The sequence below is a fragment of the Fukomys damarensis genome, unplaced genomic scaffold, assembly GCF_012274545.1.
Source record: "Fukomys damarensis isolate Sample0158 unplaced genomic scaffold, DMR_v1.0_HiC HiC_scaffold_25, whole genome shotgun sequence".
Classification (NCBI taxonomy): Eukaryota; Metazoa; Chordata; class Mammalia; order Rodentia; family Bathyergidae; genus Fukomys; species Fukomys damarensis.
The window spans coordinates 17,221,138-17,237,322 of record NW_022900937.1 but is presented as its reverse complement, the minus strand read 5'-3'; the positions used below and the strand labels follow the sequence as shown (position 1 = coordinate 17,237,322).

Genomic DNA, 16,185 nt, shown 5'->3' with positions numbered 1-16,185 from the left:
TTGAGCAGAACACTGATGTAACTCAGAAAGGACCTTCACCGGTTCACCTACCTGAACTGTAGCTCCATTTTCCTTTTCATTTGAAACACTCAGAGCCATCCATTTGTGTTCTTTCCTTGCTTTTTACCACAGAATTCTGTCACATTTTCTTTTTTTTTTTTTAACCAATAGACAGATGTACAGAAGATTTTGAGAAACGCAAGGAAACTACCAGAAAAAACACAGACATTCTATAAGGTGAGCCCGTCAGAATTATAGTGGAGGGTGGGCTGTGGGATGTGCACATAGTAGTGAGATGGGCCCGGAGCCCAAAATGGCAAGGATTAGTGTTGTTCCGCTGCTACCTTAGTTTTCTCATCAGGAAAGTCAGTGTATGTTATAGGTCCAAGCCTGCCTTACTGTCCAACAGGCAGCGTTGGAAAAGCTGGGTTCTGCACAGTAGGAGGGCACCTCCCTGTAGAGCCACCGCCCTGAGGCCCTCCCACCATGGGTGTCCAGTGCAGCCCTCAGAGCAGTGTACGTGACCTCCCATGGTGTGAAACCACCCAGAACAATCCTACCATGCCAGAGAAGTACCTTGAGGGACAATTTTTAAAATCACACATTTGATTTGTGAAGTGGGTGGCCCTCCATGGTGGTGACGGGCTGATTTAGAGCTACTGGTACAGACTGCAGTCCTAAGAGCTGGGGTGGGGGACACTTAGGCTCCTTTTCTCTCCCTATCCTTCAGACATTTGGCTGGAGTTAGATTAAGCACAGTGTGAGGTGCGTCCTGGTTTGCTAATCTCAAAATACAGCACTCATAGTGGGCCTGGGGCTGGCATCTCTTGTGGAGAACACACACTGCTCCTTTGTCTTCGTGTTACCGCATTACCTTGATTCACTGTTTTCTTCAAGCCTGATTATATAGTAGGCTAGTGAAATCAAGCAAAATTTAGTTTTAATCAGTTGAACAGAACTGCTTAGCCACAGGCCCCTTCCCACCTGAAGCTGAAACCCAGCCAGGCCTCAGTTGAAGCCATCTTTCTGCAGGTTCTACACGCAGTTGTGTTCAAGGTGGCATATCTGTGCTGTGGGACTTTCCTCTTTCCACCTTTACTAGATGACATAGAGGTGGCCTGAGGGCTTGTTTCTCCTTGCTGGCTTTAGTTAACCCTAGGAGAGCTAGATAGGGCCTCTAACTACTCATTGCTTTGGCTCCTGCAGCAGACAGGAAAGGAGCTGTCCTCACTTTGTAACAAGGCCTTTGGAACTAAGAGGCTCTGCAGCTTCCCCAGATCACACCAGGCGCCTGGTGGGGCACTTCCTTTTTCTGTACTTCATCCACTGCCCACCCCTTGGTGTGTGGCAGTCCTTCCTGCCTGGCTTCTCTAAACATGTTAATTGCCATTCACCATAAGGCCACACTGCAGAGGCACCAAAGGTTAAGAGTCCTCTCAGATTTGGAGCAAGCCTTTTCTCACCCTGAACAACACAGGGAAGTCATCCTTTTGTCAGGTGTGAGTACCAGATGTGTGCAGTGCTCACTACCATGCCTGCGTACTTGCTCACTGCCAGGTGGACAGAGTGCACTGTCTTCCTTACCTAGCTGCTGGCCACCCGTAGAGGAAGCACATGTCAGTTATGTCCTCACACTCAGTACTGGTGTCTCTGCATAAGAATTGGTTTTCATGTAAAAATGCTCCCTGAAAGTTGAGGGTCAAAGAGAATGGACCATCTGCTGCACACTGAAGAATGCAAAGAAGAGGGCACATTTCAGGAACACTGGTCTTCATTCTGTTTCAGGAGCTAAACCGTCTGCGAAAGGCTGCACTGGCCTTTGGTTTTCTGGACCTGCTCAAAGGCGTGGCTGACATGCTGGAGCGAGAGTGCACACTGCTGCCAGACACAGCGCACCCCGATGCCGCCTTCCAGCTGACCCACGCCGCCCAGCAACTCAAGCTGGCCAGCACCAGCACCTCCGAATACGCCGCATACGACCATAACATCACCCCTTTGCACACAGACTTCTCTGGGAGCAGCACAGAGAGAATGTGAACTGACAGGGAGTTTTTTAATTTCGACTGAAAAGGACTTCAAGTATATTGACCTCCGACACAGCCACCAAGGGACCTTCCCAAGGTTGCCTCTGAAATGCCACTCAACGGCTGGAATGGCTGCTCCAGGGACGAAGGGGGCTGGCTGGTTGGCTTGAACCCCAGCTTGCTGTCTTGGTGTCTCTAAGCTGTTGATTCCGTGAGGAACGCACCTCAGGAAGCTCAGGTGGCTGAGCAGAGCTCCCACCTTCCTCCTCAGGAAAATGGGCACAGACTCCTGATTCCTGACAGTATCCTCTGTCCAGGTTGTGTCTCAGTTGTAACATTTTCAAGCTGCTTTGAAGGGGCAGCCCGGGCTGCTTGGGACTTGCTAGGGACAAACCAAGTATCACTGAGTTCCAGAATTTTGCTTAGAACTTGGTAAAATATGACAGTAATCTTTGGGTGCTTTGGGTGTATCTTGAGATACAAACTTTTAAACAGCAACCACATACATGTAAAATGATTCGTTTTTTTTTAATGAAAATAAAATAGTTGATTTTCTACAACATACTGCCACTGAGAAATGAATGGTCCTTTGTCCCTTGGTCCAACCTGTCCTTTGAATGTAGTAGCATAAATTCATAAATTCAGAAGTTAGAGTCCACACTGACTTCTTTGTCCGACTCTGATTAGGCTCTCCTGGCTGTGCCAGCTTCTGGCCATCAGGTCCAGGCAGAGTGTTATTTGGAGTCAGCCAGGTTCCGAATCATCTGCTAGCTTCATGACCTTACGCGAGGAACGCAACTTCTGCAGGTTTTATTTACATCAACAATGCTTTTCTAGCCACACTGTGCCTTCGTTCAGGCTTCAACCAGAACAACCATTTTTGGTTTGCTCTGCTTAACTAAATGATATTCTGCCTAAACAAGCTTGAAAACTATTAAATAACTTTAAAGCACGTTACTAGGATTTTGATTGCAAATGTTTTAATATAAATACACAGTCTTCCTCAAACAGTGATAAAGGAGTTCCTAACAATCACTAAGAATACAGGGTTTTGCCAGGAGGACGTAGCATCATCTACTGCAAAGCTGATCAGCCCGGTTAGAGTCAGGTGAGAGGACATCAGAAGTCAGTACACAAAGGTGTTGACAGAAGTTAACAGACATGCAAAATGCCCTTCAGTGCAATGAGTTGTTAAAACATCAGTCAGCTTCTGCTATTTGGTCAAAGCTGACCAAGACTCCTTTCTCCCCGGGACACTGGGGATGGCAGAACATAAGCGCAACTATGCCTTAAATTCTTTTAATGCAAGTGTCATTTCTAACATTTATTTTACCTGGTTTACCTGGAATGCACTGGAGGAAACTGATATGTTTTTACACATTTTCTTCAGTTCCCCTGGTTTGGGTTTCCTGCAGGACTCCTTGTTAAAGGACCAGCAGGTCATTCTCCAGCCAAAGTTCCTGTTCTGTTTTCAGTGTCCTACTGCAGACGGGTTAAAAAAAAAGCCAATCCAACAACAGCAGAAAAAATGCACTTTTGAGGTTAAAAAATGTACAGCCTCCCCACCCAGAGAAGTACGCAGGAAATGGACTCAGCCAGCACAAGGAAACAAAGAGGGACTTTGCAGATTAGACAGTTTTGTAGGCAGGCAGGACCTGCTCCAGGCTGGCCTGCATTCACTTTCCAGTGTGCCACAGGCTACATTTTGAGCAGTTTTATCAGTGCCAGTTTGACCAAAATGTTTGCATTCTTTTCTAACCCCTGTAGCCACGAGTTTCAAACTAATAATCTGTTTTCTAAACACTGTCTCCTCTTTCTTTAGAGTTGAAAACAGTCCTGATTTACCTAGGAATGAAGTGACCATGGTGTTCCAAGGTTCTGCTTGGCTTCTCTCAAACTGCCTTTGCCTCTTCAATGCCCACACTGGTAAGCACTGTAGTGATAAGCACTGTGACAATAGATGTTGTTATGCCAAAATATGGCAGATGCACAATGGCTCTCCAGCCACGCTGTGACTCACTTACCAATGACGAAGTACACTTGATTTTCAAAAAGCAAGTGCCACCCAACTAAACAAGTAACTCTGGGTACGAAATATTAGGTCCTGCCTGAGTCACTTTAATAAGGTTCTACAGTGCAAAATAGTCTTGCTTTTTTTCACTAATCAGGAAAAAGAACAAATCCCAACTGTAAGAATGGTCAGTACCTGTAGGGACAGAGCACTGGGACAGTATCTCCAGCATGTAAAGAACAGACTGCACACGGAGTAGAGTGGGGCTGAGCCTTTTGCTGTCACAAGAATGAACCTGTTGTCAGATATCAGGAATCCATGTCATGCAAGTACTACACTAAGATATTACAGTAAATTCAGGAATGTTAACTGCAGAAAGGGAGATAGCCTCACTGAGATTCAATTAATTAAAAAAAAACTTTTACATCAGTATAAGAAGGTAAAACTGTAAGAATCATAGATTAGGCTCAAACTGGCAAGAAGCCTTCTAAATCTCTCTGATTAGTGGACCTTTTTCTTTTTTTGTCCATAGCGCCGCCTGCGCTGTTTATAAAGGTGACGAAAATTTATATATAACCCTGAAAAAGAAAAAAGAACGTTGATTACATATGATAGTCTTCGTCTGTTGTAACCAGAAGCCCTTGGGGGCAGAAGGCGGATCCTCTAGTTGTGTTTTCCTATCCCACAGCACTGCTTATTGTGGCTGCTCGGGAAGTACAACTTAGAACAATCAGTACATGCACCAGAGACAAGCCAGTTCCTCCCCCGGAGTTATAACTTCATTTTGTCCCACATTTTATTATGAAAATTTCAAACAGAGTCATTGATGAGTGAATATCATCTGCATTACCCTTCAATTTGTGCTTATTTCCTTCATCATATTCCCACCGCCTGTTCATCTAACTGTCCATCTCGTTTCTGAGGCATTTCAAAGTTAGATGCAGACTCCGCTTCACCCTGACACTTCTTAAGTACAGTGCAGTACCGCGGGTCTTTCTTCCCCTCGTGCATACAATGAAATGCACAGATCTGAAGTGCAAAAAAACCTCATTTTTAACTCAGGGCTCCCTCAAGAACACATTAAACAACATCTAATCTGCTTGACACGAGCCAGGCACACACGTCCTAGCTACTGGAGAGGCTGAGGCGGGAGGATCAGTTAAGCTCAGGAGTTCAAGATGTGCCGGACAATAAGACCCTATTTCAAAACCATGAACAGATAAAAGGTATGAGTCACTTTTGTAGGAAGTACAATTCAGTGAAGCAGGAAACAGGATTTCAGGATCAGAAAAAAATTTTAATACTTCTTGACCACTGAGAAGGTTTTCGGCCTTCCTTCAGCTTCAGTTTTACACTAGTATTAAAAACATTTATTTACAAACATATTGTCAAAGACTGAATGTATGTACGGAAGTACTTTGAGGTGCATAGAAATGTTAACTGGTTGGCATACTGCTTCAAAGTTATAAATGTGAATTTAGGACTTTTTCCCCCCAAGTACTAGGGGTCAAACTCGAGACCTTGTGCTTGTGAGGCAGGCCCAGCGCCACTGAGCTAAATCCCCAGTCCAGGGCTTAATTCATTTTGAAGAGTAAGAAAACTATTTATTCATTACAGGCAAACTACACACAAAATCTTGCAAATTAAGGTGCACAATACAAAGGAAAGATACCAATGTTAGAGCATAATAAAATATTTCTACCCCTTTAACTTTTTAGTAACATATTTTAAATGTCTTTGCAACACTTACCCCATTTCACTACTTTCATTATGCCCATAGCCTAGTTACCAGACAAGACACTCTTTTAGCTCACTCCCTTCAAAGTCCAAAACATTTTAACATTTTAGTTTACGAATCTTTCTGAAATAGGTTATACGCTTTGCTAAAAAAGAAAATAAGTGAAGTTCACCTCCTGAAACTGACCCAGGCTTGTAATGTGTTAGTAACTACCTCTGCCGTGTGTTGATGCCCAGCAGAGCTCCTAAGGATTCCAGCCCCTTCTCCCCAATACTAAAAGCCCCAGAGCACCAGGCCTTCTTTCTCTCCATCTGGGGGAGCTGACTTCTAAGGGTCCCAAGGCTTCTTACCCTCCTTGGCTGTCAAGCCTGTGCAGTCCCTCCACAGTGTACCAAGTGGCTGGTGTGACCATGGGTCACTTCTGAGACTGGTCTATAGGAGGCCCTGTGGCTCTGATGCTTGCTTGGGGGAAGCCACATCCCAAGCAGTCATGAGGACAGGTGAGGCAGATGACAACAGCCACACACCTGAGCTTGGAACAGATCCTTGGGCCCAGCTGACAGCTTCGCTGAGCTCCTGCTGCAGACCTGAGCCACAGCCACCATCCAGGCTGCTCCAAGCCACAGACACCTTGGGAGGTGGCACTGTTTTCAGTGGCTGCTGTGGGGTCCTTAACACCCTGTCAGCTGGCGCATGATTCTTCTGCTAGCAGCCCAACTTATTAGTTCAACTTACTTAGGACGACATAAATTAACACTGGGGAGTCTTACAACTTTATCTTAAGAGTCCTGATAGTTAACACAACCTTTCAATTTCTCACATTTGTAACAATTTAGGTTTGCTTCTTTTTCCCTTTACTTCTTAGTTTTTATGAATTAAGGCAAGACTTTTTATTTTATATAAATGCAAATTAGTAAGCAAGCAGGTCACACAGGACCAGCAGGGCACTTCCTACTGTTACCTGGAAGGTTTTATGACAACCCTTGGCTCCTTCCTTCCTGCCTACCAGCTGTACTGCCCACTACCTAATATCCGAATAAGGAAATGCACTACTGAAACTAGTTAGAGATGAGCATTCTACTCTTTTATTTACCTTTAAGTTTTTAAATTATGAGATGAGGTATTGCTCTGTTGCCCAGACTAGCCTCAAACTCTCGGACTCAAGTGATCGTCCTATCTCAGCCTCCCAATCAGCTGGTACAACAGGCGTATGCCATCATGCCAGGCTCCTACTCTATTTTAAAAGAGCTCCCTCATCTGCCTCGCAAATGCAAGGGCCTGAGTTCAATCCCCAGTTCCCCCACCAAAAAAAAGAGCTCTTTATACTGTTTTCAACAAGAAATGTCTTGTGGTAGGCTAAGGCAGGAGGATTGCAAGTTTGAGCTCAACCTGGGCAACTTTGCGAGATTGTGTCTCAAAAATAAATAGGTAATGCCGGTGATTTGGCTCAGTGGTTCCGCCGCCTGCCTCGTGAGCACAGGGGCCCAAGTTCAATCCATATTACCAACAACAAAATAAATAAGTAAAAAATAGGGCCAGGGATTTAGCTCAATGGTGCCACCACCTGCCTTGCAAGTGCAAGGCCCTGAGTTCAATCCCCAGTACCAAAAAATAAAATAAATGGTTGGAGATGTAACTTAGTGCAAAGATTCTGAGTTCAAGCCTCCGCACTAGGGGTGGGGATAGGGTGTCTTAATGGTATATTCCTAAGAGCATTTCAAGAACATGATTCAACCACAGGATTCTTAGCATATTCTTCTAGTGGGTTTATTTTTACAAAGTAAATTTTCTCTGCTTCTATGCTACTCTTAGAGAATTCTTTTTTTTTTTTTTAGTGGTTTTTGGTTTCGTTTCATCTGGTTGTTGACACAGCATCTGTGTTACTGTAGGCTAGCCTTGAACACACTATGTAACTCAGGTTGGCCTTGAACTCACAACAGTCCTCACGCCTCGGCCTCCCAAGTGCTGTGATTGCAGGCATGTGCCACACACCCAGCTAAAAAGAGAAGTCTAACTTTGAATCATTTAACTCTACCCTCTTAAGTGACAAGGAAAAGACTAGATCAGAGAGCCAGTACTTACCTAAAAATAACATTATAAGATAAATCTGAAGAAAAAAGGAAAATCTAACTTTGATTTTCATTGGATATGGCAGTGTAAAACTGAATCTTCCACTTTCATTGAATACTGGAATGGACTGGATTACTGAGACAGCTGAAAACAGAGACAAGAACTTGTTAGGAGCAAATGAAAGCGGCACATCTAGTGACAGGCCATCCAGCCCCAGTGCACATGAGTTGGGTCTGGAGATGCTGGAAATGCCTCTCCTCCCTTTGTGCAGAAAGCTTCTGCTGCTCCTCTTTCCCCTCCAGTTTTCCAAAGAGGCCTCAGAGCCTCCAACAGGAAAATGGAGGACAGTCCTCCCTACAGCACCAGGCTCCTGTTTCTTAGCTCCCAGAATGATGGAAAGTCTCTACCAATTCATTCACTACAAGTCAGAATAAAATGAAGTCATTTAATAAGAATGAATTCTGGAAAACTAAAAATATATAAACTAAAGCATATAGTACATAACTACTCGCTTCTAAATGTGACACAGTGAGCTACACTTCCCTGTAATACCGTGGGTGCTGGGAGCTAAGGAAGGTGGACATGAGAAAGCACTCCCTGAAATGCCCAACCCTCCATCTATCAGACAGAGGCCGGCAGAGGAAGGAAGGGACTGGCTGCTGAGGCACTGGGTACCCCTTGGACCTAGGCCATGAGATCAGGGGTTCCTGAAAATACCTTCTGCCAGGCATCCCAGGGGGTACAAGGGAATCCACACGGTGTAACGCAGCCACGTGAGCACCTTCCAGTCCATGTCAATGCAGGAAAGCATGTAGAAGGGGTACCTGTTGAGGACAAGGATGCAGTGTCAAGAGCCGTCTGGGTTCTGAACGAAGCCTAGAATATCATTCAGGAACACAGAGGAATCCATCCTCAATAATACATGGCTTCTTCAGAACAGGAAAGTCCTGGGCCGTTTACCCACAGCCCCATCAGGCAACTGTCAAAGCCCAAAGCCAAGGTCTCACAGGAAGCTTTCTGTCCAGCATGTGTGCTGGATGCTGACATTTTTAGCCTTATTCCTAGGATCTTCCCAGTGGGTAAAGGTGGCAGACTCTTCATCTCTGGATAAATGAACTGTTACCCAAATTGAAATACACAAAAGCCCTCTAATCTAGAATCTGACATGCTATATCATAATAAATCTGTTTCTTTCCAAACAGTCAAAGTTCACATTAAGGATCCCTATCTGTTCACCTCTGCATGAAGCCTATCAGAGGGACAGTTGGTGCCCTGGGATAGCGAGCATGGTTAAAATACAACTTAGGCTGCTACTACTACTCCCTCTCATTAGTAACTGTCGGAATAAGCAAACAAACCAAGAGCTAGGCAGCCCATCTGCAAGATCCTTGCTCTACTTGAATGAACAGGGAAGAAGCAAGGAACGTGTGTAGTCTGGTACAGAGAGCACTACTTAAACTGGATCAGTTTCTTAAAATGGACTTTCTTCCAATAGCAACTGAGAATGGAAAAATCGGGTAAGCAGCCAACCCAAAACCTCAGCCACCTTGTGGTGAAAGATTCATATCTATCACCCCTACTAGAAGGCCATCCTGCCTCACTCATCCAGCTTGGGTTGCTCCTTCCACCTCATGCTTGTGAGGGCCTCTTTTACAACACAAAAGCAAGATTTTAAAAGGCAAGTGATAGCTCTTTCCTTTCTCTGATTCATTCCTTCTGCTCGCTAGTGCACAGGCTGTTATGATCCATTCACTGCTTTTAAAAAAACTTGCAGAGCACATTGGCAGAGTCAGAATTCTCCATATATGTAATCTTAGTCCCAAACCAAATGAGACTCTGGCCAATAAAGCAACTCCCTCAAAAGAGAGCTGCTCCTGAGAGGGAGAAGCATTCAAATATCCCAGCATTTCTACCCACCTGAAAATTTCAATTGCACTCCACAAATAAAACACAAAGAAAACCACAGCTTTGTTTTGCATTTCTTCCATGGTGCCAAAGATGATAAACAGAATAAAATTTCTCCCAAGAAGCTATTAAAAAGATCCAAAAGAGAAAAAAGTTAAAATATGTAAAGGTGTAACTGGATGTGTATTTAAATTTTTAAAGTTATTATCATAAAAGAGATTGCCATTAATCCCCCTTAAAATCTACCCTCTTGCTTCCCACACATTTATCCTGTCATTCTTGCTAACTTTTAGAAGCAGTTCTGGAAGTCCTCTTTCATAGTGTCTTTAGTTGTACTATTGTGGCTGCCTTGATGTACTAAATTAATTCAAAATGTTTACCTTTAATGAACATTTTGATTTTGGGAAAGAGCCAGAAGTTGCACAGTACCAGATTCAGTTAATAAAGTGGACAAGGACACACTGTCATGTTTTTACAAGCCTGCCTTTCTGCTGGATTTATTTGGCAGCAACATTCACTATATTTTTCATCACATCTCATAAAGACACTCACACAAACGAGAATTCTGGAACTGCTCCAGGAAGTGGCAAGAGCAAGGACAGAAGTGTCCAACATGAAGGGAAGTATTCTGAGGCGGCTGAATGGCAGTGTGTCTTGGACTGTCATAAAATTTTTTAACACTCACTGTATCTTTTGATCACTCCTTGTACATATGATTTATCTATACACACACACCATATAAATGTGTTCTCTACGGGGCCGGGAATTTAGCTCAGTGGTTCCGCTGCCTGCCTTGCAAGTGCAAGGACCCAAGTTCGATCCCCAGTACCAGGAAAAAAAAAAAAAAAAAGAAAAGAAAAGCTTCTATAAATGCAACCCCACTAAATACAAGTTAAATGGAACACTAAGCTAAACTAGTTTAATTCCACTCCAGTTTTAATATGAGTCCCCAAACCAGTCTTTCTAGGTAGAGAGGTTCTTTTGTGTGTGTATAATTACAAATAGCACATTAATTTTTTTTTTTTTTTTTTTTTTTGGTACCGGGGATTGAACTCGGGTCCTTGAGCTTGCAAGGCAGGCCACCGAACCGCTGAGCTAAATCCCCAGCCCAACACATGAATATCTTCAAACACAATTTGAAGAATGAACATTTATGCAGCCTTCTAAGCATGTCAGTAACTGGTGTAGTGTTAATCACTCCACTCCTCTTCACTGGTTGTGCCTGTTGATTCTTGTTCACAATGCTTTGTTTTATTGTTTGGCTTTATAATCTCTGAGTGCAGGCCTCTCATTTTCCTTGGAAACAAATCTGAAAATTCTTTCCAACTTGGGCAAAGGTATTTCTTACAGAAAAGACTTGTGTTCACCACTTCCAGAGTCTTGAGGGTAGTAACAGTTTATGACCACTTTTGTTTTACTTTGTATTTGGAGACAGGGTCTTGCTCTGTAGCTCCCAAAGATGCTTCTGTCTCAGTCTCCTGAGTGCTGGGATTAAAGGCCACCACACCTGGCAAGGTTCACTTTAAGTGAAATTTATAACTAGAGATTTTTTTTTTTTGTACTGGGGATCAAACTTGGGACCTTGTGCTTGCGAGGCAGGCAGGAGCACCACTGAGCTAAATCCCTGGCCCTGTAATGTGAATTTATATCACAAATCCATTTAGAGAATGCACTTATGGTTATGAATGATTTTTCTTTAATTTATTAAGCTTTTTTTAAAAATCTCCTCTACCTTGTCATACTGGCAAAGTGAAGTTTAAGTTCAGTCTTGGTTTTTGCAAATCTCAATGCTCAGCTTCCCTGCAGAGGTTCGGGCAGTCACTTAGCTCATCAGTTTAACAGATACTTTCTTCCTGCATCTAGCATTTTCAGCACCAGAGCTCACCAGGCCACCTAAGCTGCCATGTGTATGTCCTAAACAAGAGTCCTCTAACCTGTTATTTCAAGCCAAGTAAACACAATCTTTTTTTTTTCTTTGGTGATACTGGGGATTGAACTTGGGCCCTTGTGCTTGCAAGGCAGGCAGTGAAACCACTGAGCCAAATCCCCAGCCCTAAACACAATCTTACTGTGCCATGATAACTTTATAACAGATTTTTTCATCAGACCACTTTGGCTAGATACTGGGCCTGACTTTGGTCTTTCCTCAAAGGATAATAAAAAGAAAACGTTCCCTCTAGTTTCCTGGGCTCCTGTTCTGTACACTATTTTCTACTTACTGCTCCTCTGTATCAGGAAATGGTGCGCCAGCAGCTCCTGCCCACCAGGACTGAGACCACCTCTTAGCCTGTGTACACAGCAAGCCCTCCATATTTGCTGAATGGCCCACTCAACCTCCTATGGCCGCTTCAGCTCTCAGCCATTTTGTTTTGCCTGCAGGACACCTCCACCCCCGTGACGTGAAGGCAGTGAGCCTGTCTCTTCCATTTTGCCCCAAAAGTCTACTTTAATTCTTATTTGTAAGAATAAGTAAGTTAATTTAGCCAGGAATTTAGCTCAGTGGTTCCACCACCTGCCTTGTAAGCACAAGGTCCCGAGTTCGATCCCTGATACCCCCCCAAAAAAGCTATATTAATTTGATATGTTAATTATATTATTCCATATTAGCAGATCACTTACCATCCCTTTTATTTATTTATTTTTTTTAAACTAAGCTACCTCTTTTCAAGGGCAGAAAACCTAGAAATAATAAGACAATGATAAAGTTTTAAGCTGCCCCACCTTGCAACTGATACTATTAAAATGCACAGCTGGTATGCCAGAAATGCAAAAAGCCATGAAACAGTGTTTCCAGAAAGACTAACCAGTGATGCCTGGTGCACCCCTGGTCTCTGCAGATGGTACATAATGGTGTGTGACCACACAGCAAAGAAACAGGGCAAAGGGAGAAAGACTTTGCTGCCCCATTCCTGACAGCAGTCAATACAGGAAACAAGACAACTTGGGGGGGAAGAGAGATCCCCAATCTCCAGTCAGAAGACCCACTTGTATACACAAAACAAAGTCCAAAGGGATGTGAGTTCCTACTTTTTTTTTTGTTTTGGGGGCATTTTTTGAGACAGTTTCACTACGTAGTCCAGGCTGACCTTGCACTCCAGGCAGTCCTCCTGCTTCAGCCTCCCAAGTACTGGATTATAGACATGTGCCACCACACCTGGCTTATATTTTTTACTGCCTTTTCTATACAAGGCATTGTTAACCAAAGAGACTGAGGGAAGGTTTTGCTGCACCTACCTAGATTTGAAGCTCATTTTATAATTTTGTGACTTCATGAAGATGTTACAAATGATAAAAAAGGTCTAAATACTCTACTTTGGAAAGAATCCCTAAAGTTTAAAGTATTTTCTCCTGTACACGTAAAACAGTGCTATTCCCATGCAAACAAGGATTTTTATAACTCAGACCAAATTCTTACATTCCAACTAGATAATCCCTAAACTCATTCATCCCCACCTGTGAGCTCAGCCACTCAGTACCTGTAGGAGAGAAGGTATCACTGGTGAACTGGTGACTCCAATCGCTGCATTGATGGTCTCCACAGCCGCCAGCATCTGGCAGAAATACATCATGTCAGCCACGCTGTGGAATGTGTCGTAGAAGGACTCTGCAGCACAAACACACAGGAAGGGTGAATCAACTGGAAAATAGCAACCGAATCAGTTTACCAGGGAACTCTGAGAAGATAACACATATCCAGTGCTACTCAAATGTCTGCCCTAACCTGCTGGAAGAGGGGGACATGAAGAGTGAGCTCCACTGGTTACCAGAAACTTAACACATTAACTCAGAAAGTTTAGGATTCCTGGCTCCCTGCCTAGTGTACACGAGCAATGCTTCCAAGTCACTGTGACAACTACCACTTATCCACAAGCTGGACTTTTAAAATGCCCTCAAAGGAGCCAACACTGCCCCCAAATAAAAGGGAATCATTATCCACATAGTTGTTACCTAAATTTTTAGTGCTAAGAGACTCCATAAAAAAAGCAAAAATTATAACTGAAAAATTATCACTAACGAACCAATAATTTATAAAATTAGCCTTCATTCAAAATTTTTTCCTACTTAAGATTAGGCCTGTTTTAAAAAAAAAAAAGACTAGGCCTTTTTATCACATCCAAGTCTTGGTCCGACATTCTTGCCCACTGATATCCAGCAACATCAAATCTTTGAAGAAAGACTAGGATACTCCTAGAATGAATTATATTAGTGACAAGGAACTTCTCTAACTGCATAGAAAGAAGAGCCGGAGATTTAGCTCAGTGGCATCACACCTGCCTCGCAAGCACCAGGTCCTGAGTTCAATCCCTGGCATTGGAATAAATGAATGAACAAAGGAATGAATGAATAAATACACACACTGAAATAAAATCAATAAATTCATTTAAAAAAGATATCAGTGGTTCCACCGCCTACCTTGCAAGCACAAGGTTCCAGGTTCAATCCCCGGTACAAAAAAGAAAAAAAAAAGATACTTAAGAAAGGTTCTGGCAGATTTAGGCCAGGTACCAACCAATATGGCACTGTAGGAACTTCACTAGAAAACAGTTTAAATAACAAATGAAGAAAAGAAACGTTAATATTTTTGCAAAAATTGTCCAATTTACAATCCCTCTGCAAAATCAAATGTAAAGTGAAGAAAAGTATATACTGCTGTTTGACTAATTCTTTTCTTCAATGGATTCAATGCAAAAGTTACAACTTCAACTTTGCTGTATGTAAGATAAAAATTTTATTTTCAGAATTTTAAATGTGACTCTTTAAGACAAAATCAAAATCAAAATCTTTTGTTCACAATTTACAGGGAAATGTTGGTAGCCTTTTAAAAGAGATTCACTTTTAATGGCAGTTTCCTGGACCAATAATCTTAGAAAAATGAGGATTTCTCCTACTTTGAACTGGGAACTGCAACCTACAATTTGTCACATGGTATATAAAAGTAAGGTCTTGGACTGGAGATTTAGCTTAGTAGCACTGTGCCTGCCTCACAAGCACAAGGTCCTGAGTTTGAGCCCCAGCACCACAAAAACAAACAAATAAATAAAATCTTGTTCCTCTGCCTCTGACTTTATGAGAAATTCATCCTTGCTTCAATTAAAGAATATACAGTTTCTAAAATAATAAAGAATATTAATGACATTAAATGCTAGTAATAGTACATTTTAAAATAAGATGCATAATTGTATATACTCTATAATTACTTATCTGCAAGAAAAAAAGACTGCAAGAAAATACATAGAAATATTTATAAGTAGGGCTGGGGATTTGGCTCAGTGGTTTCATCGCCTGCCTCACAAGTGCAAGGGCCCAAGTTTGATCCCCGGTACCAAAAAATAAATAATAAATAAATAAATATTTACAGGTAATAGGACAAAGGCTTATTTACTTTTCCCCACACCACCATCTCCATACTTTCTTAAATAAGCACATCGCTTCTATAATTAGAAAAAGGTTTTTTACGGTATCTTTCTGATTTTTCTGTAATTATCGCTTATTTTATAATTATAAAAATATTAATATGCCCCAATGTGTATGTTTTCAAAAAAAGGTTTTCCTATAGTTCTGATTCTTTCCTTAGAACATACTTGCAGAAGTGAAATCTCTAGGCCTATTTCCTCACTTGGTATCCAGTCAGACTGCTGCAGAAGGCCACGGCAAGTAAGAGCTATTACAGTCCCCTGGCAAGGCAGGAAGTACCCACAAATGGGGATGCTGTTGTCTTCAAAGGCAAAGAGTGCTATTTTGGGAACATAGATGGCCAGACTACTGAGAAAGGAAAAACTAGCCCCAAAGTTCCGTACTTGCCTTTTCCCAAGATAAAGAACCGCACTGTCAGGTTAACGAAGACCCAGGAGAATCCCAAGAACTGCACAAGATTATACATGAACAGGTAGCCTTTCTTCAAGCTTGTAAGTGCTGAAAAGCAAACAAGGCAATAAGTTGTTAACCCAGTAGTCACACAGGAGAGGCGTGCTTGGGGCAGATCTGCATGTCTTCAGCCCCTTGTCCTACCTAGTACCCCTAAGACCCTGTACAGGTATCTGATCCAGGTCTTCCCAGCCTGGTCTTCTACTCCCACAAAGAAACATGAGGAAAATCTATGAGGAATGCTGTTCTCTGTGGTATGTTTTCAGCAGTCGTCCCTTCCATAGCCTGAGGGATAAGTATAAAGACTCAACAAAGCAAGAAAAAATACCACTGGCAAAGAATGACTGAGTGTCTTCATTGGCATTATAATAAAGTTCTCAGCTCCTACTCTAGTTATCTTAATATAATCGACAGTTTCTTATTTTATGGATTTTTTTAAAGATGCAAGGTAAAGTAGCTCAAAGAGATAGAAATTGCAAGTGAATAAAAATAACCCTGATATTTGGTTGTACAGTATATTCAATTACTGGACCATTAAAGACACCTGCAATGTACCAGGTACTGGGACAGGC

At 42.5% G+C, this 16,185-nt stretch overlaps 2 protein-coding genes across 4 annotated transcripts in view; one reads left to right on the top strand and one right to left on the bottom strand.

Moving 5' to 3' along the window:
- The window catches only part of Ints14 (integrator complex subunit 14), a 32,104-nt gene extending 29,518 nt beyond the window's left edge, over window positions 1-2,586 (top strand). For all 3 annotated transcript variants that reach the window (XM_010643251.3, XM_010643252.3, XM_010643254.3), the window contains exons 11-12: window positions 172-237; window positions 1,786-2,586. In XM_010643251.3, coding sequence (XP_010641553.1) covers window positions 172-237; window positions 1,786-2,037 — 318 coding nt within the window. In that variant the 3' untranslated portion in view covers window positions 2,038-2,586. The remainder of the gene's footprint in view (window positions 1-171; window positions 238-1,785) is intronic.
- Hacd3 (3-hydroxyacyl-CoA dehydratase 3) overlaps window positions 2,546-16,185 on the bottom strand; it is a 35,966-nt gene continuing 22,326 nt past the window's right edge. The window contains exons 6-11 of the mRNA XM_010643255.2: window positions 15,551-15,661; window positions 13,225-13,352; window positions 9,761-9,873; window positions 8,561-8,667; window positions 7,856-7,987; window positions 2,546-4,613 (exon numbers count right to left, since the gene is read on the bottom strand). Of these exons, the coding sequence (XP_010641557.1) occupies window positions 4,537-4,613; window positions 7,856-7,987; window positions 8,561-8,667; window positions 9,761-9,873; window positions 13,225-13,352; window positions 15,551-15,661 (668 nt within the window). The 3' untranslated portion in view covers window positions 2,546-4,536. The remainder of the gene's footprint in view (window positions 4,614-7,855; window positions 7,988-8,560; window positions 8,668-9,760; window positions 9,874-13,224; window positions 13,353-15,550; window positions 15,662-16,185) is intronic.